A 27080-nucleotide genomic window follows, 5' to 3' on the forward strand; every position below is an offset into this window, starting at 1 on the left:
CTGGTCTTTAGCATCTTTAAGCTTACTGCTCTCTTGCTTTCTGTGTTTGAAAGAGAAAGCTAACAGCCAAGACCTTGAAACTTGTATGGAGTTATCAGTGAGCAAAGACTAGTGAGCCAAAAAGACGCTCCTGGAAATCTGCAATCTTCTCCAAATATTTTAATGAAGCCAACTTTCCCCCCTATACCTGTGAATTTCAAACACACACACACACAAACACTAACACACACAGAGAAATGCTTGTTGAAATTTAAATGGGTACTTACTAAATTGGACACTGAATAAGGAAGACTAGAGAAAAATGGATGCATTTCAATTGTGATGCTGGAGAAGAATATTGAAAGCACCAGGGACGGCTAAAAGGACAGACTGATCTCTCTTGGGAGGACACCCAGCACTCGAAGGGCGCTCCTTAGAGGCAAGGATGTTGAGTTTGTCTCACACATTTTGGATATGCTGTCAGGGCAGACCAGGCCCTGGAGACGGACATCATGTTTGCTAAAGCAGAGAGGAGGCAGAAAAAGAGGAAGGCCTTCCCCAGGCCAGATGGACATCGTGGCTGCAACAAGGGGTGAAGCCTGGGAACAATTGTGAGGATGGCGCAGGACCAGGCGGTGTTTCGTTCTGTTGTGCGTGAGGTCACGATGGGTCGGACCCGACTCGATGGCCCCTGAAAACAACCAAAAAATTAATATTTGCAAACAGAATGGCTGTGCCACAATAGTCTCATGTCGGACATGGCTAATCGATGGCTATATCAAACTCATATAGAATCTGGTCACTTTGTTGACGTAAACATTTATTGAGCTGTTTTCTATAATGTACTCTGATGGCATTTGGAAGAAAAACAGGTTAACAAGAAATGGTGTCTAACTGAAGTGCCTACTATCTAGGAATTTGCGTTTGCTGAGCCTTTGCTTTTTTAGTGGAGAATGTGTGTGTGTGTGTGTTATAATATGCGCACCTTGAAGAGAGGTGGATGTCCTTTGGTTCACTGCTGTATCCTAAATCCGTAGCCACCAGTCAGTGCTAGTCTTCGTTATGTAGGGCCATTATAACGGAAACACCACAAGTAGAGGGCTTAAACAAACAGAAGTTCGTTCTTTCAGACTTTAGGAAGCTTGAAGTCCAAATTTGGGTTGCTTGGTCCAGGGAGAGGCTTTTTGTCTGTGTGTCAGCTCATGGGGAAATGCTTGTCATCAATTTTCACTCGGGTTTAGACGTTTCCTAGCACGGGAATCCAGAGTCCAAGGGACATGCTCTGTCTCCAGCCTCTCTGGGTAGGAGTCAGGTTCCCCTTTCTTTCTTTCTCACGTCTTTCTCCTTTTCTCTTATGAGATGAAAACGGAAGCAGAACCCACCGCAGGGAAACTCCCTAATATGAGTTCCAGGCTGTGACCTGAGTTAGGGTATTACATCTGAACCCCATCTGTTTACATCAGCTCAGGGTCTATCGCACGAGTAAGTGTCTGACATATTACAGTATTCCCTAACGGACACGTCGCAGCCCTGATCAACTGACACTTATTTTGGGGGGAGAGCACCTTCAATGCAGGATAGTGCTCAAGAGTATTTATTGAATGAAGATGAACGATACCTAACAACTTCCGAATCAAAGGGGGAAATGTCCACTAATTTGGAGAGAGTTTGTACATACTGAATGGGAAGGTTTCACGCTTGGATCGTCATCGTAGTTTGTGGAAGCAGTGTGACTGACGAGAACCTTCTGAGTGCTTTCTTTAGCCTTGAGGTCGGAAGGCAGTAAATGTTGCCTGCGAGGCCCAGCACTACAAGGGAAAGGGGGCCGGCGCGATGGTGAGCATCAAGCAGAGTTAGGGAGTACTGCAGCTATCTTAGCCTGTGGTCCACGGATTTCTAAAGTCCCTGGCACGGGTTAAGGTGCCCACAACCGGTGTGCCATTTTCCTTACACAACCTGTGGTCGGAGGGAAAATCTCCTTTTGTCTCTCAGTGCTCCTGGTTTTTCCATTTTACCAGTATACTATTTATACCAAAGACACGTGGTTGTGTGTGTGTGTGTGTGTGTGTGTGGAGCGGGGGCGGAGGGGCTCCTTTTGGAAACGAACTAAGCCATTGATATCTCTGAGATGGTGAACAGTTCACTGCCAAGTACAATTGGAATTGGATGGGGAGCCTTGGTGTTCTCTGTGCAGATGGAGGACCCAGGAAGTTGGCACTGCTCAGTCCTTGCTGTCTCGCTGCAGAGAGATGCTCCACGTGTCAGATTTTCTCCATGGGTCTGTGTTGGTGTCAGCAGCCTTTCCAACAGTCCCTAAGGAGGTCTTTCTGCTGCTGTGAAAGTCTCAAGTTTTCCCAGCCAAGGGCTTGAATCGGTGCCTTTTCAGGAGGTCCCTGTCAACATGCAGGGACACATCACGTTGCTCTGCCTACTGGAGAAATGTGTTGGCAATGCAGAGGAAAGACTTAATATGCTTTAGTTTGGTTCATGCTTTACTTCTTTTTATTTCATGAAAAAAGTAAAATTCTTCAGAGGACAATTTGATCATGAGAAGTTTATTCTAGGACAGGTTTTATAACCAAGCTGATGACTTAGTCACAGGAACTATTGTACTGGAAACTGCCGAAACCGGTGGTAGCGGCGATGCTACAGAAGCTGTGATTCTGTCTGAGGAACTGGCTAATCTACGAGAGGCATCTGGAGTCAAATAGCCATAAGGCTGCGCCAACATTGGAGGCGAGAAGAACAGAAAGCTTAAGAGTCTCTAGTCAACTGAGACTTAGCCCATTGGCTTAATTCCTACTTTCTTTGTCCAGACAATCTTCAAATAGAAATAAATCGCTGACACCAACCTAACAAAGGTGACGTCCTTGACCTGAGGACAAAGGAAACTATTCATTCGAGTCAAAATTCATTCCTTCAAGTCAAAATTGACTTTTCATTCAAGCCAAAATTGTGGTCGTTCTTGACACAGGGCTGCCCTCGTCAGACACTGCGAATGCTCCCAGTTTGGAGTCCACTCTCTGAAAGAGACTCCGTGAAGCCAAGCTTTAGCTCTTGAGGCCTTCAACATGAAACAAGGGAACCCTGATGGAATGTCCAGTACGATATCTTAACTTCCTTATTTCAGAAAAATCACAGCCTGCTCAGGAGACGAAGAAAGCCATCCTTCTCTGTACGCGCCGACCATTTCCCAATGTTGTGCGATTAAGTAAGTACATTTCCACAGATCTACATTTATAAAATAGAACCACACGCCTAAGTTGCACCACATTCTCAGAGACGTCTGTGGCCAAAAGTAGAAATAAATAAAAAGAAAGGCAGGAAAAACCCAGAAAGAGAACAAGGAAAGGATGGAGGCGGAAGAGGAGCCGAGCAGGCAGTTGGCTCTGTTTCGTGGATTTCATCTGCACTCCTTTCATGGAAGAGCTGCAACAAAATGAGCTGTTTCCACCCTTTTCACTTCGGTTTTCTGAGCAGTGCAGATGGGGCGGGGGGGGGGCAGCTTAGTTACACTGCAAGAGAGAAAGCAAGCCATGTATATGACAACGTGTGTCTGAGAACAGACCCAGAATCGAGGTCTGGAGAACAAGAAAGGAGAACGGGAGAAGAGAAAAAGCGCCCCCCCCCGCCCCATCCTATTTTAAATATTAGCCCCGAATCAAAGAGGCAAGGGGTTTGAGAGCAGGAAGAGAGTTTATTTTTGAGTTCTTCTCAGAATAATGTTATTTCTTTAGGGACACTGTATAAATACCTTCACCTAGCTGCTTCACAGTAGCTTGTCGGCTTGACTGGGTCTTTCCATCTACTTGGCTCAGAACATGGAGGAGGGCCTGAGGTTTTTGAGGAGGATGGCTGATAGCAGGAGACGGTGTATCAGGTTATAGAGGCATGCACACAAGCACCATCGTGACAAGTTATTTTCAAATCTCTCTCCCTCTGAAGAGGTGATGCTATTATAAAATAACACGTGCAAACACTTTTATTCAGAGTGAGATAGCCAAGTGTGATATGTCATATCATGTAGAACTTTATGCTTTTTTTTTAACTTTCTCTTTTTTACTTTCTCTCCGATGTAATTGGAAGGCGTTCTTGAGCTCCTCAAAGCAAAAGCTTGTGCTTTGCTTAAGTCAACCCTGTCGGGTTCAGTTAATTGCCACGGTGGATAGGATCGTGGGGGCCATCACTGTATCTAAAGATGCCACGGATAGCACACTCTTCAACAACATTCAACCCCCCACCCCCTTCTGATTCAGGAGAGAACAAGGATCAGGTATCCCAATTGTCTAGGGTTTTTACAGCACACATTCCCTAAGTGGGTGGCTGGAAATCACAGAAATCTACTTTCTCACAGTTTAGGAGGCTAAAAGTCTTAGTTCAGGTGTTAGTGAGGTGTGCTTCCTTGACTATTGCAACCTCTAATAGCTTCCAGTAATCCTTGTTGTTCCTGGGCTTGTAGGTACATCTGTCTCTGTGGCCCATCTTTCTCTTCCCTCTGTGTATGTCTCAGTGTCTACTCTCCATATAATTCAGAGACGATTAGATGTAGGGCCCAACCTCTCTGGTATGACCTCATTAATGTAACAGAATCCCGATCCCAACCCACTGCTTACAAGTCCATTCTGACCTATAGCAATCCTATATAGGAGTTATAGGGCTGTAAATCTATATAGGAGCAGAGTCTCATCTTTTTTCTGTGGAGCAGCTGGTGGCTTTGAACATCCAACCTTGCAGTTAGCAGTCCAGGCTTATATAACACCACCAGGGCTCTTTAATAAAACACAAACAAATAAAAAAACAACAACAACCCAAATTAAAAAAAACCCAACAACTCAGTTCTAGCCTATTGATTCTGATTCATAGGTTACTACGAGTTGAAGTGGAACAAAAGGGCATCCTTTTTTGGTGCTCTATAGATGGATTTGAACTCTGATGCATATTTTTGGGAACACAAATCAATCTATAACAGGAGGAAGCAACATACATTTGAATATAGCATAGTGTGCTAATGTAGAATTACACAAGAGGGATTTCGTTTGTTGGATTTATATTTATGATGCAACTTCAAGATTTTTGTTTTCTGAAAATTTATAACATCACTTTTGGATACACCTACAACAGTGGGGTTTTACTGCTTAAATGAATCAGTATTCTCAAATGTTCTATTCCAATCACCTCTTACTTTCAGTTGTAATTCTAAATTAGAGAAGTAATAGGTATTTTAACTTGGCCTGTATCTGATCTGACTCCAAGACAAAGGTCCTTGTGTCAGTCTAGGTACTTTAGAGAAACAAATTCACAGAAACTCATGCATAAGACAGAGTTTTATAGGCTAAGTGCACATCAAGAAAACATCCCAACCCAGTGCTGCCCAAGCCCACAAGTCCAACATTAACCCATTAACCCATATGTCTGACACCAATTCACCATGTCCTCTTCCATCTCACAAAACACACACTATGATGCCGACTGCTGGAAGAAAGCCGAATCAGTGACTGTGTAAGCATCGCAGTACTGGCGGGGGTCTCTGCAGGGCTGCTCCAGCATCCAGGGCTGCATCGGGGTAGGTCCATGTGGCTTCTCCTCAAGGATGTCTTGCAGGAAGTCAGCCTTGCCAGCTGAAGCAGGGAACTAGCTAAGGCAGCTGCACCCTGGTCCAACCATCACAAAGCAAGAGACCCAAGAACTCGAAAGGTGAGGCTCACTGGGCCATTTATCTCTCTGCCCTTCAATTAAGCCCACATGTGTTTATCAGTCACGTTGGCACAATAAACTAACTACCTCAGTCCTCTTCCACTAATCAAAGTATGTAAAAATGAAGGCGACAAAGAGAATACAAAGAAAAAGATGCTTGTTTTAAAAAATCGTTCTATAGAGCAACTATGCATGGAGATATTTTCTTAGTTTGAGATGAAAAATATAGTATTTTCAAAGTTTGAAAACTAAAGAAACATACAAAAATATTAATCTCTTAACTTGGCTTAGATCACATCAAAATAGAATCTACCTTTTTCTAGTTCAACGTAGAAAACACAATATATTCAACACATTCATACTTACTGGATAAATGAATCAATTTAAACAATCATTGGGGGTTTGGTTATGGCAGGCTTCTAAACGTGATTCATTCTAAGATTCAGCTCTGTTTTCACCTGTCTCAAGAAGTTTCTGGAATCTGAAAGCCCTCTCCCTTCTGTCTATTCATAGCTCATATTATTTGCTTATTTTTCACATGCTGTGATACTTTTCAAACATTTTGTTAGATGCCCACAGCAAGTGTTACTATTAACATGTTCTAGATTCCTTTAGGAAAGCCATAAAATTCTCATAATATTAGGACAATAAAAATGATTTTTCCTTGTAGTGGTAAGAGGTCTCAAATATAGCAGAATTAATCCAGAGGTTTTATTACAACAGTTTTATTGGCATATAATTCATATACCATGAAATTAAATAGTTCAATAACAACAAGAAGAGTTGTATAGTCATCAGCCTATCAGTTTAGAATATACTCTTCATTCTTGTACTAGTGGTTACTAGCTCCCCATTTCTCTCCAACCTTCCCTGCCATACCCCCAGGGAACCATTAATCCAGTTACTGGCTCTATTGATTCAGCTATTCTGGATCATATACAGAAAAACACTAAACTCTACTAATAAAAATAACAAAGTAAAACAGATAAAATATCAATAGAAAAGAAAGTAGAAAGTGTTAAAAACTAGAACAAATTTAAATGGCTCATAAGGGAGGATCAGCTGATAGGGTGCTAAACTTTAACCTCAATGCATCTGCAACCATCCGCTTTCCAATGCGCTCTGCATGATAGCTAGGATTGAGCTCCAAAAATTTACATTAAATATTGCCTGCAATTTAATAGGGCAACCTTTTACTTTATTATGTATTTTTATAGGCCCTTCAGTGTTCACGTTTCCTTTGATTCAGAAGGCACAGTGTTTTAGTGAACATTTTATGATGTTCATAAAAATGACTTTGTTGAATTTGTATTGGTTTACAAGTTCTCAATGGAAGGCCACCTAGCTATGTTGGTTGGTAGAAGGCCCATTTTACCCAGGTTATCTGAGATGACTCTGGATTGAGCTGGGGAGTAAATCTGCAAGGGAGGTGGTATACAGGTAGGGATAACCTGGAGTAAACCTTGAGACAATGAAGATTTCACATGAGGCAAAGAGAGAAAATTGGGGATGAAGAGGAGATAGTGAAAGGGGGGACAATTAAGAAGGAGAAATGGGGTACTGAAGATTACTTTTTACTTTCCTGTTATTAGTAACTTTTTCTTATCATTTATCCAAAAATTCAAATTCAATGAAATCAAAGCCATCTTTAAGTACAAGAGAACAGCACCCCAACCCCCCACCTCAGACTGCAGAAGAGACAATGGAGTATTGTGGCGAACATATGCAATTTTCAAAGATTTGAACAATTTCCATTGTGAAAGAGGTCTCTATCTGGTCTATGCGGCCACAATGGGAACCGCTTCTATTCACAATGGAATCAATGTTTCAAGGAAGGACACGGTCATTTTAAACAACAAACAGTTTAATCATCAGACCACTGGATGTGGTTTGCTGGGAGTATGTGAGTTCTTTGACTTGGGTATATTGTAGCAGACACTTACTGATGACTTAGGAGAGCTTGCTAGTTGAGTTAGATAGGGGAGGAGATTTGTTAAGAAGGTGATTTAACTCATAGATTCTAAGTTCTTTTTAAAACTCTCATAAAATATGGTTCTCTTCTTAGAATCTAATTGATTGGCTCTTGGTATGACTTCTAATTCTGCTGGGGTTTGTTGTTGTTGTTGTTGTCGGTCCAGTGTTCTAAGTAGTAGGTTACACCCAACCCCAAAACCCTGTTCTCTGTATTTTTATTTATAATATAATCTACACTACTTCTAGAATCTGCTTTCACTGGCTAGAGATCAACAAGAATGTATGAAAATACAACGTTCAGAGTTTAAAGAATCATGTTATTAGAGAAGCATACCTGGAAAAATAATCCTTCGGATGTCTAAAATTTATATTGCGCTGTAAAACTGAAGTATGGGCCAAGGGTTAACAACTTGAATTTTGCCTTTAAAATTAGTCTCAGGAAAGTGCTTCATTATAAATACATTACCACTGGGTAGTGTCCTTGTGATTGATATGCCCAGAGCTACCTTTTCCAGCAGTCTTTTAAGCACCAATCCTTCATTTTTGGTTCTGAATATGAGGTGAACTCCTCCTTCCTAGTTGGGACATCAATTTTTACCTGCCAATACAGTTTGATGAGCTTGCTTACATACTGCTCACGTCCTCCACAGAGCCAGAACATGTAGTCCGCGATCATGGCACTCCTAAGGACAAGGACAGAGGTTTTTAAAAACCAATTTACAGGCCCGAGGGAACCCAGCAACAGGAAGTTTATGCAAATACCGAGTACGAAGTTATTGTGATGTATATAATTTTGACACGGCTGAGAGTACGCACAGCACAGAGAACACTTCAGAATGTAGAAGTTGTTTTGTTTACTTTTGTTTGTAGCTAAACACAAACTAGAGGAGAGAAGCAACAAGTCATTCTTCTTCTTGATGGTTTCCTTTTTGTACAGGATATGAATATTTAAAGACCTTAAGAGAATGCTTTAGTGTGGATGCCTCTTGCTGAGTTTCAGAGCCCTTATAGACTACTATATATTTTGTGAACTCAGAACAGCCTTCAAACCTAATAGAGCACCTGCTACTGCTGTTAGTTACTGTCTGACTCGGGTGACCCTATGTACAAGATAAGGAAGCATTGGCCCGGTCCTGGGCCATTTTCATGATTGCTGCTATGTTGTCCATTGCTGTGGCTACTATGTATTTTGAGTGTCCTCTAGCCTAGCGAGTTCATCTCAGTACACTATCAGAAAGTATTCTCTGAGAGGTTTTCTACTTCTGGGAAGATTAGCCGGATTGGGGCAGTTCTACCTTGCCCCACAAGGTCACTATGGGTCAGCATTGACTTGAGGACAGTGGCAGTGATGCCCCAGAGACAGAATCGATAACATACAATGACAACGATATTTCAACGGTGAACCAGAGAGCTTTATAAATCATATATGGATGAATGGATTGGGGCTTGCACTTAACTCTAGCCCCAATCTAAGAACCATAAGTTTTTAGGATATGGTCTCATTTGATGTGTGCCTTCATGAAGAGATCACAAAATATATGGGTGCTGTAGCAAAGGGTGCTATAGAAAAGTGTGAGGAAGAAACTAGATGGTGCCCAGCTATCAGAAAGAATTGCATCTGGGATCTTAGAAGCGTGTTTTCAAATAAGCACTAAGTGAGGTGTCAACCAAGTCCCCACAGAAGAAGCACAGCAGCCCGTGTGATCCAAGGACTGTAAATAATATAATCCACGTATGAAGGAGGGGATGGTATCAGAGCTTACATTGGGAACAGAAGGCTAAAAATGACAGCGGAAGCCCAGGTCTATATTCAGGGTCCACACATGGATTAAGCCTCCCGTGAAGGCCTCTGATTATAGTTGAAAGATGTGAACAGTCCTGTTACCTGACAGAGGGCATTGTAGAAGGTGATGACAGCAGATGTAGTTGGGTTCAAATGTAATATCTTATCACTTGATTTCCCTTTTGACTCTTTTAAAAGTCATTTTTAGGTTTTGTTTTTGTTTTAAGTGAAGGGGAATACATATATATATTGACCCCCTGGTGAAGCCCCTCTCCTCATGGACCAGGGATGTGAATGGCCTTATTATCTTGAGGAATGCACTGGAAAGTAGATTGCTGCAGATGCAGTTAAGATAAGATTTAGTACATCATTTGATTCTCCCTTATGAGCTACTTAAATTTGTTCTATTTTTATTATTATAATTAGTGTATTTATCTGTTTTACTTTTTTATTGTTGTTAGTTTAAAAAATGTTTTTCTGTATATCAAATCCAGGTCAGGTAATCTATAGAGTCTGTATCCAGATTAATGGTTCCTTGAGAGTATGGCTAAGGAGGTTGTGAGGGAAATGGGGACTTAATAATTATCAGAGTAAGAATGAAGAAAATGTTCTAAAACTTATGTGGTGATGCTTATAAAGTCTTATAGATGTGATTGGACTATTGAATTGTATGATATGTGAATTATAGGCCAATAAAATTTTTTTTGGTTGGGGGGAAGGGAAAATGCTTTCACAAGAATTTCATAGGGTAATATTTTGGAAGTAGACCAGCAGACCTTTCTTCCTTGTTTATTAAATCTGGAAGCTCCACTGAAACCCGTCCACCATGTGGACTGTACTGGTATTTGAAATGCTGGGGCAGAACTTCCAAAGGTTGATGTGTAGCACATATAGCTACATTTTGTACTGGCATTCAAACTCATCTTTTGTTTTACCTGAATTAAAGATTACTCATCTTTGATTAAATTAGCCTCCTTAAAATTGAAAAGAAAAAAAAATTCAACAAACATTCCCACTCTCCCAATATCTGTGTCTAATTGAATTGGTTTTAGTATCTAGACTGTATAACCACCGAATTAGCCTTATTAAGCTGAGGGATATTAAAAACTATTGTGCAATGGATATTAATTCATTGCTTAGCACCCTTTGGAAAAACAGTTTACTTTTATGACTGTTTCTCTGCTAGGCCTCTGTATTTCTTCTCTCTAGAGATTCCAAATCCAATTAAATGTGACTAGAAGTAATTCCAAATTGTCACGTTAGCCAATTAAACATATAATAATCCTGTGTACCTAATCACTAGTACCAAATTTTATTTATTGAAGTGGAGCTATCACTGTGTACTCCTGAATGTTTTCTTATCTTTGCCTGCAGATACGTGTTGTTTCTTGACATCATTGTAAATTGAATTAGAAAATTTCCTTCCCTAAATATAGGTTGTCTAAGGCACAGCAGCTATAAGTTTACTATAGCACCCCGTTGGAAGAATTAAAATGTTTAGATTCCTGCTGAGGGCAGACAAAAATAAAGACTTAAAAATTTAAGAATGGAAACAAGTACTGCTGCTAGGAAGATTCTCCAGCTCAATATATATATATATTACATATAAATGCATATATCACGTGGTGTTGAAAAGAAGCCCTTCATTGATATTTCAAAACAAATGATAATAAATATACAATATCAAATAATATTTCAGGAATTCTTTCTATTTTGCAGAGCCCTGTTTTGATAAGATAATTTGGGGGTGGGGTGGAAATTGGGGGTGGGGAGGTAGTGGTATGTGAATCTGTGTGGGGCATAAAACAAGTTATGAAAATCATATTGTCTAGAGAGCCATGAAAACACATTTCAAATGCTTATGTTTTGGTAGAAACAGTTGGAAGGGTTTTCCTTCCCTGAAACCTAAGAAGGAAGTCTGTTAGACATGTAGATGTTTCTTACCTCATATCAATTCACTTCTGGAGAAGTGTAAAAGCTTCACTCTGAAGCACAGCACCCCCAAATCTACAATGATGGTGGACTCAGTGACAAAGTGCTCCCATTGTCGGGTTTCTCCTACCATGCATGTGGTAGATGGTTTGCAAACAGCTGAGTCTGTCTAGGGGTCCCCAGGGCTAGGCATTGTGTCGATGAACGCACAATGCCCAACGCGAGGTCAGCGCTTCATGCTGCTCTAGTGGGGAAAAAAGATGAGGTTTCTGCTCCTGTGAGCATTTAGTCTCAGAAACCCTACACAGGTAGCTATGAGTTGGAATTGACGGCATGCCAATGGGGTTGGTTTGGGGGTGTCCTGATTGGACTTTGTTTAAACGGCAACATCATCAACACACACATATGTTGTGGACTAGATTTGGAAGAGTTGGCATGCTAACTTAAAGAAATCACCAGACTTAGTGTCTTGTGGGGTATGTCAGCTGCCAGCTTCCATACCTTTCAACCTTAGGCCTGCTTCAATAATTTAAGTCCATGATCTTCTCTTCTGGGACAATGTGATATATTACGCTAACATTACTAGCAGGGTTCTGGAATGATACTTAAAATTTTTGAAACATGCAAAAATGGAAAAGAATGATCCTGGATTAAAGACACGGTGGCTTGAGTCCAGTAAACTAGATTTATCGAGTTGGCATAATGTTGGGGATCGTCATCCTTGGAATGGAATAATTCTGAAAGGAGATAAATCATCAAAGTTGGCCTCTAGGGTTTTATTGTACTTTTTGCTGGTGGTGATTTGGTTTTGAGCTCATTGTGAAGCTATCATTTTCAAAAGTTGCTTTCTCTGTGAAGATACAGTGTCCCAATGGGCTGATACATCCTCAACACCCTGAAGTGTGCTTTTATCATCCCTGGGGGCTGAAGCCTTTTACCAAGAACACGTTTCCAAATTGATATTGAACCAAGTAAAGATTTGGGATTCATGGAACTTTATGGCATGCTGAAGCTCATTGTTATAAAAACAAAAGGAAAGTTTTATTCACTAACAAACTATGACATCATAAAGCTGACCAGTATGAGGAATCTTTTCTGGGTCTGAGTCATCTCCTTCCATGCTGGGCCTGCAGGTGTGTTCATGGTAGATACAGCCACCGATTGCAGCACTTCAACTCCATCTTCTTCCCAGTGGAAATGGTACCTAGGCTTTTGCCATCTCAGTCACTTTCCCCAGTTCACTTTCTAGGTCCCCATTACAGCTCTGCCCTGGAGCTCAACCCTTACAAACCTGTCTAAACTAGTGGGAGAACATGAGCAGAACATGGAAATCACATCACTCCAGAAACAGTCTTGAGGCAAGAAGGGATCACACTGAACTGATACACAGCAAAATTAATTAACTAATCTGCTGAACTTCTACAATGAATCAAGTACCATGTGGGACACTGACCCTGACAGACTTACTCATGAATCAACGGTACCGGGTAGCCCATCATTCTTCCTACCCTCCTTCAGATACCTCTATTTAGCTGCACACTCAATATTCTCCATGTCAAGTACGGGGCCTCATGTTGCTTCTGCCTCTAGCTCATCATCAATATTAAATCAACTTAGTTTTAATTACTGAAGTCTGGAGCTACACAAGAACTGTAGCATTTCCTTAACTTGTTGTTGTTACTTGCCACCAAGTCGCTTCTAAATCAAGGCGAACACATGTGTACAGTAGACCCTCTCTATAAGGTGTTCAAGGCTGAGTCCCTTCATAGCAGATTGCTAGGCCTGTCTTCGAAGATGGCCCTGGGTGAGTTTGAACCCTCAACCTTTTGATAGTAGGCAAGTAGGTTCTGAACCATGTGTGCTTTGAGTCTTTAAGCATCATGTTTAGCACTCTACAGGCTCAAAGGTAAGTCTGATTGGCCCATTTCTGTACCAGATGTGCCGTCACACCTGCCCACAGACATTGCTCTGCATTTCTGCCGCCCCTTTTCCTCTCTTCCAACTTTCCACTTTCTCCTGGAGCTTTTCCATCACCCAGTGAAAGAGTTTGTTGTTTTCCCCTTTCCTCAAAGAAAGCAAAACCACCTCTCCTGATCCACTCTCACATCCATTTATCACCTTGGTTCTCCTTTCTTTGTAAAAACTCTTCCCAAGAAGGCTGCATGCATATCCCGTGTGTGGTCTCTGTCTTTACATTCTCTCTTTAACTCACGCCAGTAGGGCTCTCAGACCTGCTACTTCACTGAAAATGCCCTTGTCCATGCTGCTAATGGTCTCCATGTTGCTAAATGTAATGGTTCCACTCTCCGTCCTCGTTTTGCATGTACTCGTAGACACAAGCGACACAATCATTCCCTCCCACCTCCACGACACACTTTCCCACTTCACTCCTACAACTGCAGTCTTTCTGGTTTCCCTTCTGTCTTCCCGGTTGCTCTCTTGGGCCTCCTTGACTGGCATCAATTTCCTAAATTCCCTGGCTTCCTAACGTGGAGTGTTCTCTGCCTCAATCCTTTGACTTCTGCTCTTTGTACATCTATATATTGACAACTCATATACCCTGAGTTCATAGCGCTTCTCAGTTCTCCAGATGTTTAATAGAAGCTGTCTTTTCAATATCTCTACTTAGATACCGAATAGGGATCTCAACAGAGCATTTTCATAACTGAGAATCTCATTGGTCTTCCCAACCCCCAATTGTCTCCATCCACCCAATTTCTTATGCAAAAAGTTTTGGGGTCATTTTATACCTTTCTAGTTCTCGGATTTTCTATCTAATCCCTGTCTGGTTGTCTGCTACTTCTTGCAACTTCCAACATTACTGCCTGATTCAGCATCTCTCACCTAAATCACTGCAATGACCATTTAACAGAACTACCTTCTTCCTTATGACGATTCTCCACAGAGCAGTTAGATGAATCCTATTAGAGTTAAAGCAGAGCAGGTCAATCTTTTTCTCAAAACCTCAAGACTTTTCGGAGTAAAGTGAAATTTAAGCTCTGTATCATCTGGTCACAGGTTACTTTTCTGACCTCATTTCCTACTACTGCCTCCTTAACTCTCTGCACGAGCTAAACGGTCTACCCTACCGTTCCTGAGAAAGAACAGGCATACTGTCGCTTCCTGAAGTTTGCACTCCACCATCCCTCTTATGGCATGTTCCTTCCCTACCATCTCCACGAATCCCTTACTCAGCTCCTGCAGGTCATGTCTGAAGGACTGACATCATTATCAATAGTACCCACCTACAGCGAATAGGATAGCATTTTATTCCATTAGTTTTCTTGGTGTTTTTTTACTGTCTTCGACAACAGTTTGATATAACGACTGTGTTCTCGCATCTGTTTTGTGAATAAGGTTTTAATCCAATACAGCTATGGGTTTTCATGTACATATCGGTTTGGAAGGGTCTAGCATGGATTCTGTGCTTCATTGGCAGAACTGAAGGGCGGCAACAAAGGCCCCACGACCGCTAAAACCAAAAGTAGTTACCATTTGGCTTCTTATTACAGTGTACACTCCCTGACCGCTATTTGTTTGTCAGTCTGTCATACCATGCTGGCTTGCATGTTCCAGCATCACAGCAACATGCAAGCCACCACTGCTGAAGGCATTCAGCTTAAGCCCTGGGGTCAGCAAATCCAGCTCCTTGAGTTCAGTGGCCCAGAGGTACCCCCTTCTAGAAAGAAATACATCCCATTCTAGGAAGCTTCAGCCCCAAGGCACCCAGATCTGATTCTATGGTTGAGAAAGTACAATTTCCCCAATTAAGTGTCAAGAGGTACTCCACTGTGTGAGTCGGCTTTCTGCACAAACACTCATCTTTAGCTGCTCCGTGGGTTGAGAAGTGCATCCCTCTGTTACATGCTCTGGCTCCTGGTTCTGCTGCTGCTCTTCTTATGTCAGAGTCATCATCTGGATTCAGGAGGTTCACTGCACAGGAATCTTGGCTCCAGGTCCACTCCTAGCTCTTGCAAGGTAATGCGATACCTTCTTCTGCTTCTCAGAGGCTCAATTGAGACACATCAGGATGTTACTAAGGAACCCTGCTTGCAACACCAGGTGGAGCCTATCAGTATCTTCCCCCACTTCTACCAGACACATGCAGGAAAAGGTTGGTGGTGGGCGTTAGAGACTTTGGCTAGAAGAGCCATGTTCAATAAGTCACTGCCTCTGCAGATTTCTGCAGAGCTTCCACACTGACCAAGACTAGAAAGAAGGACCTGGTAGTCTTTCCCTTAAAGGAGAATAAAACTAAACTAAACTAAACTAAACTAAAACAAACCTTTTTCATATGCATGAAAAAGCTGGACAAAAAAATAAGGGGGACGCATAAAGAATGAATGTCTTTTAATTATAGCATTGTTTCCTTCTAGTGTACCTGAGAGTCAGACCTGAGGTGATGTCACCTAACAGGGACAGCAACGGCAACAATATAGTACCAGGCAAGAGTGGTGAGTATTCCCCAGACCGCCCGAAAACCAATCAATCTGCCTTGGAAGAAGTACAACCAGGATGCTCCTTACAGTCAAGGAGGATGAGAACCACTTATTTGGACAGGCTATCTGGAAGGACATATTCCTATCGAATGACATCATGCTTAATGAAGCAGAGGCTAAGTGAACAAACAGGAGGAGCTTCAATGAAATGGATGGATGGACACTGTGGCCTCAACAAGGGGTTCCAACAAAGCAACGATTGTAAGGATGGTGCCGGACCAGGCAGGTTTCATTCTGTTATATCCAGGGTCACAATGAATCAGAACTGACCCAATGGCAACTAGCCAGTTCTCTGGAGGCAGAGGTTGTTGTGTTTTATTCACTGCTCTATCCCCAGGGCATTGTTTGGCATGGTGACCAACTCAATATTTGTTGAGTTCATTCATGATCACACAGTATTTACTTATCTAAACTAAAAATTTTATTTATCATTTCTGTTACTGGAAAGAATTCGAGGTTTGTGAAGTTCCACATCTTGCTAGGATTCTAAGAGATGAAGTCCGGCTTTTTGTCAATCCCGCTGTCCATACTGAACCGAAGGTTACTTTTTCTGTGTGTGGTAATAGACACAGTGACACAATGAGCTGTGTTGATTTAATTTGTCCAATATGGAACCTAGTGCAACCCAGTGCTCACATGAGAGCTTAATAAGAGATAATGTTCTTGTTTGTTACCCAAATAAAAGATGAAAGGTAATAGAAAGCATATTAGTTTAATATGTTGTATGTAATATTATTATCTTTAACATGATGCCGTCAGTCATATGTCAAAGATTGTTGGTTCCCTGCCAGCAAATTTATAGCTCACTCCTTTGTTACAATATGTGAATTCATTTTACAAAACTGTGTCTGAAGTCACATTTAATTTACCTGATACTCATATAAAAGGGTCAATGTCAGGCTTTCAAACACATACACATATAAACGAAAAGGTTTCTGTGTCATGAACTCAGCTTATTGTGAATAGCCTCCTGTCCCCATAGGATTGCAAAGACACTATTAAAGAACTTGACATATCCTTATGAATAAGACCAGTTTTCTTTCCCCAATTAATACCACGAAAGGATCCTGATGGACAGGCATATTCAAATCAGGTAATTTTTACAGGTTGAATATTTCTTAACCGACGGTGCAATTGTAATGGCAGACTATGCGGCTGGCATTTCTCAAGCCCTAAGTTCAGATTCAGAAGTTATAACATTTCTACTCGCTGTGGCCACAGGGTGGTGTGAAACAATAAGCTATGGGCAAACAAAAGGAAACCACAGCGCACAATCAGCGCGGTCTCTTCAGGTTGACTGGCTGGGACCTTGACAAGTGATTCTGCTCATCTCACACTTAAACCTTTCAAATGAGACTGATGAGAATCTATTCTGTCTTAAAGACCTCCAGAGAAGGACATTGCTCCGCTTTCCCCACTGCCTCCCGATTCTCATGGCCATAAATAGAATCTTCTGCAGTTTTAATCGGCTGGTTTTAGTTCTCTCTCCAGTGCGAATGCAATCCGACCAGACAGCCTTTAAAGGATATTGTGCATCATTGTGTTGATTCCATTTCATAGTCACCCTACAGGACAGAGTAGAAATGCCGTATAGAATTCCCTAGGCTGTAATCTTTACAGGGGAAGCGCCTGCTGGCATCGTTGATCATGCACTGGGCATTTAGCCATGTGGTAAGGGGTTCAAACTCACCAGCTTCTCTGTGAGGGAAAGCCGAGGCTGCGTGCTCCCATAAAGATTTACAGCCTCAGAACCCTAAGAGGGCGGTGCCATGCTGGCCTATTGGGTTATTCTGAGTCAGAATTAAAGCAATGGCAGTGGGACTGATCTTAAGGAAGCAGACAGCACAAGGCCACTTCTCCCATGGAGGGTGGGAAGTTTGAGTTACCAGCCGAGTATGCCTTGCTTTCTGAATGGCAACTCTAAATATTTATGCAATCATTTATGAATCTTCTCTCAGCTAGATTAATTAAGTTAACCCCATTCACGTCCATCTTTCTCTCTAGGTCCGATTTTTGTCATAAGGGTCATGGCTGTTTCTCAACTTGTTTAAATTCCCCAGTCCCCCTACCCCATCCCTTCCCCATTGTCACTGGAAATTGACATCTCTCAAGAAGTAAAGGATGGTTTTACTGCCTTTGACTTCAGTCTTTCATTGATGTGTCCAGGACAAGCACTTTTTAGAAGAAGTTGGTCTGTTGTGTAGTTCTAACTGCAGAGGCCTCTGTATATCCATGCCTTGGGGATTTCCCCCCTCCTACTGTATATTAAAAAGCTCAAGAACATATGCAGATACATTCCTTTATTTTACATGAAATAATACTGATGCAAAGTGTATATTTATTCCTTTTGAATGTAATTCACACTAATTCTAAAAAGCATTCATTCTCATTGGGGAGAAGAGCTGAGCGAGTAGAATCTTTCAAACACACACACACACACACACACACACACACACACGAAGAGGAAACATCTTTTTGTGGACTTAGGTATTTATCCCACAGCAGTCACATTGATCTTCTGTGTTAGTCTGGGTAGACTAGAAAAACAAATTCATAGACACTAATATGTGTACAGAAAAGAGCTTTATAGCCGGGCACCATCAGCTTTCTTCACCACGTTTGCTTACACATACGTCTGTCTTCAGTGATCATGTCGGGAAGGTGGGTATCATGCAATGGCTGTTTAGCAGGGCGAGGTGCTATTGTATTGGGGGAGTATGCGTGAGGAGGCCCAATGTCCATCTGCTACCCTACTACTGAACCTATAAATATATGCACATAGGTCTATTGCTCCCATAATCATAAATATATTTACATATGTACATGTCTGTATTTAGGCTTCTCTGTATGCACTTTGCCTCCTACTCCTTTCCTCTATTTCCTTTCACCTTCCTCCTATCCCACTACCATGTTCAGCCTTCATTCTGGTTTCAGTAATTCCTCTCAGTTACCTTGCCCTTGGCACTCCCTACCAGTCCTCCCCTCCCCTCCCTCCTCTGGTTTTGAACCACTCGCTGTTCCCATATCCCTGTGTTGGGCGGCACCTCCTCCCTTCCCCTACCTCCCATGCTCTCATGTCCCTCCAGGACCGTTGGTCCCATTATTTTCTTCTCTCATTATTTGTCCAGCCTATCATGTCTAGGTGGACCTGCCGAAATAATAATATGTGCTTGTAAACACAGGTGAGTTTGACAGTGCCTAAGTGGCACATATGAACATGGCTTCGACAGCAGCAACACTGATACACTGATAATCAGAAAAGCCACTAACATACAAAATTTACAAGGTAAAAAAAAAAGACAAAACAAAAAGATAGCAAAATAATAAAAGAAAAATTGCTAGTAGTTCAAGGTCAGTTCATTGGCCTTTAGGAGTGTTTTCTAGATGTAACTTGTGAGGTGCCACGTCCTGGCCTGAAAGTCCATCCTTTATACTCCCTCGGGATCCCTTTGCTCTGCTTCCCCGCTGCTCCATTGCACGCCCCCAGTGTTTGCCCGGCGATCAAAAAGATATAGTGTCTGGGGTCTTAAAGGCTTGAAGGCAAACAAGTGGCCATCTAGCTCAGAAGCAACAAAGCCCACAGAGAAGAAGCACACGGTCTAAGTGAATACAAGGTGTTGAATGGACCATATAGCAGACACCAAGGAACAAAAACAATCATTGTGTGATCACCTTCCTCACATAATCGCTGAAGACGAAAGTGTGCATAATCAAGTGTGGTGAAGAAGGCTGATGGTACCCGGCTTCTGAGAGCTATAGTGTCTGGGGACTTAAAGGCTTGAAAGCAAACAAGCGGTCATCTAGCCCAGAAGCAACAAAGCCCACACGGAAGCAGCACACCAACATGGGTGATCTTGAAGGGCAGAAGAGACCAGGTCTCAAACAACAAAGGCGGGGTGGTGGTGAGAATCACATCACCGTGATGAGGGGTAGTGCGTGATGGGAACCCAATGCCCATCTGTAGACAGCTGGACATCCCTTGCAGAGGGGTAGTGGGGAGGAGATGAGTCACTCAGAGTTCAGTGTAGCAACAATGAAACTCCAACCTTCCTCTAGATCCTGAACACTTCCTCCCCTCCCAATTATCGTGACCCCAATTCTACTTTGCGCACCTGGTTATACCAGAGGATGTACAGCGGTGCAGTGGGGATCTGGAAACACAGGGAATCCAGGACAGACGAACCCCTCAACACCTGCGGTAGGAGTGGCGACACCAGGATGGAAGGGGGTGTAGAAAGGGAGAACCGATCTTGGAGATCTATGTGTAACCTCCTCTTTGGGAGATGGGGAATGGGGAGGTGGGTGAGGGGAGACGCCAGGGAGTGTAAGATAAGATATAATAATTATTTATAAACTATGAAGGGACCAGGGGGAAGGGGGGAGCGGGGAGGGAGGGGGAGGGAGGAAAAAGGGAAACCGAGCTGATTCCAGGAACCCAAGTGGAAGGTGAATTTTGAGAATGACGAGTGCAATGAATGTATAAGGGTGCTTTGCTCAATTGATGTATGTACGGATTGTGATAAGAGTTGTATGAGCCCCAATAAAAAGATTGATTAATTAAAAAATTAAAAAAAGAGCTTTATATAAAGAGTAATTGTACATTAAGAAAACATCCCAGCCCAGTTCAGATCAAGTCCTTAAGTCTGATACTAGCCCGTATGTCCAGTACTAGTCTGTAATTCCTTTTCAGACTCACACAACACATGTAAGGACTCTCAATGCAGGAATATCACAGTCCAGTGAGTGGGAAGTCTTGTGGATCCAGTGGTGGTGGAAGCATCTTAGCACTGGTGTGGGTCTCCATGTGGCTCCTCCAGCTCCAAGGCTCTGGTTGCCATTAGCATAGCTCCATGTGGCTTGTCAACAGGAATGTCTTTCAGGGAGTGAGTGTGTGTCCTGCCTCCAGGGAGCTATTTATCTCCTTAGCACTTCAAGTGAGGTCATCAAGCTGCACCCTGATGGACAGGCTATACTCTATTCCTTCGCTCTTAAGTCTCAAGTTGACAACAGATTATGTAACTACCACAGACCACCCCTTGTCAACTTGACATTTTGACACAACTCTTTAGCCATGTACAATTTTCAGACAAACAATAATAAAATCCTAACAAAAAATAATAAAATCTTGTACCTAACAGGATAAACCTAAAATGTATACAATTAAAAAACATGCCATTCTCATTTAAATATAAGTGAACAAAACAAAAATACTCTATACTTATGTGAACACTGACACCTTAATCCTCTAATCCTAGGAATATATTCCATCACCTATGAGAATTTGTAAGTCAACCACTCCTGCCTTTATGCCCCCACTTTTGGCTGTCCAATTTATATACTGCCCACTTACATCAACCCTTTGATGTAAGTGATCAATGCTTGATCAATGCTTTGAGGAGACAATCATATTCTCTGGTGTGAAGAATCTTCTTTCCAGTTGGAACCTGTGAGTCTGCATCCATAAGTAAAGTCAAATCAGGAGAGGTCAACAATAAAATCAGCAGCAGTATGTACCAGTACACAGGCTTAAAAATCTTCTCTTCGTCTGGACGGGTTCTGGTCAACTCAATGTAGGCTGGCTCACTTAGCCACACCAGGGTGCCCATTGGCTGCCTTGCCTTTTGACCATGAGCCCCATCACAAATTCTTAACAATCCTAGCCCTCTTGTGCTAGGTCATGAACTTCAGACCAATCAATCTGCTTTCATCTTCTCCTCTAGAACCTGTGAACCAGGGCCATGGTGTCAGTGGTCAGACTCAGCCTGTCTCTCTCTTGCGGCTTTTCTCCCACTTCTGTGGTCACCTAACAAGCATTTCAGGCTTCCACAGGCTCCCTTTAATATTCAGTCCTAGAGAGGCATTTTCTTCAGGATTCCAGATTTTTCCCAGCTTTGGGCATAAACCAAAATTCAGAAATCCAGAGTTCCTTTTTTTTCCCTCTTCAGTATGTCAACAGCCCCCTAGGCAAGTTTCTTCACCTTTGAATGTCCTGAACACTCAAAATACTGGGTTTGGCTTATCTTTTCAGAGAGAGCCTTATTTGTAGGTTCCTAAACCCACTTAAAGTTCCAATATTAATGGCTGAAGACAAGTGGGCTTATAAGCTCTGTACTTTCATACTTCCCAATAATAATTTCTATCAATCATTCTATCAACAACAATAATCAGAAGAAATCAGTATAAACAAAGTAGAATCAGATCCTGAACTCAATTTTTAAAACTGTCAAGTTCCATCCGTATCTATCTGCTTAAGCCTTATCTAAACTATTTAATTGATATAAAATATAGCCTTAGGCCACTACTGAGTCAAGACAGGGCTGGGCCTTCTGTCAGCCATGTTGACCTTCTTTCAGCTATTTTCAGTAAACAGCTCTGAGAAATTTATGGGCAATTTTGCTACCCAAGCTCGAGATTCACATTGATCACAATCATTTTCACCATTTCAGAGAGAATTAACCAAGGACAATTTCTAGGAATCAAAACTTTATATTCCCATATTCTTTCAACCTAGTAAACCCATGGACATATCTGACCTCTTACCTAGGCAAAGAAGAAAAACTACCATGAGGCAGAGGTCAAACAAACATCCACTTTCCATCTTTATGATTTGTTTCTCTAGTACCCCACTCCCAAGGTACCATCATGGGCACCTTCACTCTTAAGTCTCAAGTTGACAACAGATTATGTAACCAGCACATCTTCTAACCACAAAGAAAATCCAAATTCCTCCTTGACCTCCAAGTGTCTGTATAACCTTCACCTAGGCTTGTTTTGGTCTCCCAAAGCCAATAACCATTTTTCTACCCCGGGGTATTTGTGTATGCGGCCCCTCTTTCCATTTCTCATCTGACGAATCCTTCTCAAGAGTCAGGTCTTTAAGCAATGTTTTACACCCTTCAGTGAGACTTTTCTGGATGATTCTATGTAAATAAGTTCTTCTGACATCTATATTTAAAGTTGTTGTTGTTGGGTGCCCTTTAGCTTGTTCTGGCTCATAGCTACCCTTTGTACAACAGAACGAGACACTCACAATCCTTAAAGCCATTTCCATGCTGGAGCCCAGTGTTGCAGGTGTTGGGGCAATCCACCTTGTTGAGGGTCTTCTGTTTTTTTGGTTGACCCTCTTCTAAGCATGATGGGGACTGCCCCCTCCTGATGACATCTCCAAAGTACCCGAGATAAATTCTCTCCATTCTAAGGGAAATTCTGCATGGACTTCTCCCCATACAGGTTTGCTGGTTCTTCTGGCAGTCCCTAGTGCATTTATTGTTCTTCAGCAACGTCATCATTCAGAGGCATCAATTCTTTTTTGGGTTTTCCATATTCACTGTCCATTTTTCATATGCCTGTGAGGCAACTGGAAACATCATGGCTTGGGCCAGTACAATACTCTTCAAAATAATATGTTGGCTCTTTAACAGTTGTATGGAGATCTTTTGCAGTAATCTGTCCATTGTAATACATCTGACAAACTGACAGATGAATGGTGGCTTATTTGGAGAAGGTAATCCAAACATATGATGCTTTTATGATCATCAAGAACTAAACACATGTTAAGGATATAGTGTTAGCTCAACTAATTCTGTGTTAAGCCCCTAAGAAAGGGTAGGATTTTTAGCAGTGGGGAAAAATTAAGGGAGGATTTTTGTTTTGTTTGTACCTGGGTTAGCATACTCAAAGCTATCGTAGGTGGGGAGTGTTCACGTAGAATCTGAGAGGATGCAGGAAGTTTGTGCCGAGCAAGAAGCAGCCAGAAAATTATGTTGGTGATAGGTTCTGAAGGATTTGGGGTCCAGGCAAATGAATGTGGACTATGTCGTGCAGATACTGGGGAACAAGTGGAGAATCTTTTGCAGGGTGTGTAGCCTGGGAGCTCGCGGTCTAAAATCTTAGGCACTGTTGGTCTTGTTTTCATGAGAGGAAGGAGCTCTTGCTCAGCCAAGATTCTTGGGCTTCTTTCTAACAGATACAGTGACAACCTCTAGCCACACTGGCAGCCTTCCAGAGTGTCTTTGATTCCTGCTTTGGAAGTGACCTCATTATTTTCTCCTGGATACTTAGACCCTATTCGTTCTCTGGGATGAACAGGATGGTCTGAGAACCCAGAGTCTCGATCGTGGCATCTGACGATAGGAAGAGGTTATGAGTCAATGTTTTCATTAAACTCACCCTTGCAGACTTCATGCGTTTATTCACTCCACATAGATGAGGGGGCTAAGATAAAGAAGCCATTCATTCCCTTTAAAGCCTTTGGCATTGTTGTTGCATGTTGTTAAGTACATTCCAAGTCATAGCAACCCCGTGGCAAAGGTTGTTCTACAGAATTTCATAGGCTGACATACTTACAGAAGCAGGTCACTGGGGTGTTCCCCCTGCCCCAACATAGAGACTGGTGGGGGTCAAATCTTGACTTTTTGGTTAGCAGTTGTTAAACCATTGTGCCAGGCACCTTCCTTTAGATCTTATAAAGATGCAAGTCTGCCCACAAATCATCATTTCATAACAAAACAAGCAGAATAACTGACAAAATCCCACAAACCAGTTTCCATCAAGTTGATTCCAATGCGTGGCAAACCTCTGTATGTCAAAGTAGATCTCTACTCCAAAGGGTTTTTGATGGCTGGATATTTAGGAAGTAGGTCACCAGGCCTTTCTCCCAGGGTCCTGCTGATGGACTCAACCTTCCCGCCTTTTGGTGAACAGGCAAATACTTTTGCCATTTGCTCCACACAGGGACTCCTAGTGATGGGTGTATGGGAATCCCGATGGAGCAGAGATGGTTGGGAGTGTTCAGGTAGTGGATCCTGGAGGAGATGACAACCAAGAGCAGCTAAACATGAAGACCACGCCAGCAACACAGCAAGAAGAGGGCATCCTAAATTCAAGTTTGAAGTTTAGGAGGAGAGTGAGGAGAGAACCCATTATTACTAGGTTTAGAATAAATGAGGAAGCCCCGAGAAAATGACAAATGAGTTTGGGTTTTGTTCCATGGACAAGGGGGAGCCATTGGGACTGTTAAGTACAGTCTGTGGGCAGACATGTGGTCTCAAGAAAGCATTTTGACAGTGCTGTGGATGATGTATTTGAGAGTGTCAAGATTGGATGTCGGAGGTCGTTACAGAAGTTCTTTTGAGAGGGGCAGGATGAACCAAAACTAGGGCCGTGACTGCAGGAAAACAGTAAATTGAGATATTGGCACCATATTTAAGGGTAAAATCAATGACAAAGGCTGCTTAAGGCCTTCAATATGGTAATATGCCAGGCCATGTGGTGACCTGGTGTCAGATCAGGGTCAGTTTCTACAGAAATATGTCCTATAAATCTTCAGAGAAACAGAAAATGTGAAACTAACTTTTCTCCTTTTCCAGATGAATGAACTAATATCCAATGCTAAAGGAAACCATAAATAATGATAAAACAATAATGGGTTTGGCCTGAAGCCAATGGCGTAACTTTTCACAGGAGATCCACTGGTATCACAGGCCAGCATCGAATTAAATAATGTTTCCCCCTAACTCTCTGAGGAGCCTGAGAAGTGTCAGAGGAGCTTTCTCTGTCCTCATTCTAGAAAGACTCATTTTGTGGCATTCCTTGGGAACATGGCTGCCACAAGTTAGCTCCTGCCCCATCAAACTACAGGTCAACTCTCTCCTGATAGACAGTTGAGACCCCATCCCTGGGATCAATTCCTTCCTAACAAGATTACCTTTCTTTTTTGCATCAGTGAACCTGTAGAATGTCTGTCTGTTTCTCTAACCTTGAACGGGAACATAACGCCTGATTCATCTAAAGTTGTTACCAAAAGAAGGGGACGTTTTAAGGAAAAAGGAAGAATGGATTTTTTAGGGCTTCTTGAAAAGAGACCAAACTGACTGGAGAATCTGGATGTATCAAACAACAACAACAACAAACAAACAAACAAACAAAACAAAAACCCAAACAGGCAATCCTGAGCTAAATTTTGGTTTCCCTAGTTTCACACCAGCAGTTTCTAGAGTCATATGAAATGCCAAGCAGTTTACAAAGTATAAATAAAATCATACGTAGAAAAACAACGGCTGACAGAGAGAGGGGCCCGAACTATTTCTTTTGTTATTCTCTGACCAGTTGAAACAGGGCCCACTGGGTCCTTCGCAACGTATGACAACTCTGTGTGTGTCCCCGTAGAACTATGCTTCATGAATTTTCCATTGCTGAATTTTGGAAGCAGATGATCAGAACTTTCCTTGGAGGCACCTCTGGGTGAACAAAGACCTCCATCTTTTGGGTCAGCAGCTAAGTGGGTCAAACATTGGAACCAGTCAGAAGCTGTTACTTCCTAGTAGTCATGAGAACAGAGCATAAAATTGACCTACTGGCCCATTCCATCTCCTACGATCTCCCTGGATAGAAAAAAAAATCAAGAGTCCCTAGAACTGATGTCTAATAAAATTTTAAGACCCAGTAACACACGGGAATGGAGGCAGAGAACAAAGAAATGATGATCAGCTAGCACGTGTACATATGACTGTGGTCACATGGTTCTTTGTTCTACGTTTTCAGTAGAATTAAAGCATATCTATCTACTTTGTGGTTAGGCAAAGTGAGATAATAATTTCAAATTTTCTAATTTGACACAAAGCAGGCTTTGTTTTTTATTTCTCTGAGGAGCACAAGGGGTACAATGGTTAAGTGCATATTCACCAACCAAAGGGTATGAAACCACCAGCCACTCCATGGGAAGAAAGCATTTCCATGAACAGTACGGCCTTGGGAACTTGGTAAGGCAGTTCTCATCTGTCCTATATTGTTCTTCCTTTTGAGTCACGGTGATTACAATAACAGTGGGTTTGGACTTTTTTTTTTTTTGCAGGGAGGGGAGGGGACATTCCTCTGAGACATGCATTCTTAGCAATATATATATGTATATATAAATGTGGAATTTCAGTTCATTGCATTTCTTATTTGGAGCCATATTAGAACACAATTCTTACTAATCATTCTTGAGCAAGGTAATTTTTTGATTCCTAATAAAGCAGCAAACATAAGCCTAATGTTGAAATAGTACTAATACATGAGGGGGTACCCAATACATGAGGAGGTACCCCCCCAAAACCCAGAATTTTTAATTTCAAAGAAATATATTTAGATTTTTTTTAAAAAAAAACCAAAACAACCTTATCACCTTCAAAAGTACTTTCCATTAAACTTAATACATTTGTCAAATCTGCTATTCCATT

At 42.0% G+C, this 27080-nt stretch overlaps 1 protein-coding gene across 1 annotated transcript in view; it reads right to left on the bottom strand.

Annotated features, from left to right (window-relative positions):
* The window catches only part of SPATA16 (spermatogenesis associated 16), a 320380-nt gene that overhangs the window by 131231 nt on the left and 162069 nt on the right, over positions 1-27080 (bottom strand). Inside the window, exon 4 of the mRNA XM_075555593.1 lies at positions 8246-8330. Within this exon, the coding sequence (XP_075411708.1) occupies positions 8246-8330 (85 nt within the window). The remainder of the gene's footprint in view (positions 1-8245; positions 8331-27080) is intronic.

This window comes from Tenrec ecaudatus, chromosome 8 (assembly GCF_050624435.1).
Source record: "Tenrec ecaudatus isolate mTenEca1 chromosome 8, mTenEca1.hap1, whole genome shotgun sequence".
NCBI classification, from domain to species: domain Eukaryota; kingdom Metazoa; phylum Chordata; class Mammalia; order Afrosoricida; family Tenrecidae; genus Tenrec; species Tenrec ecaudatus.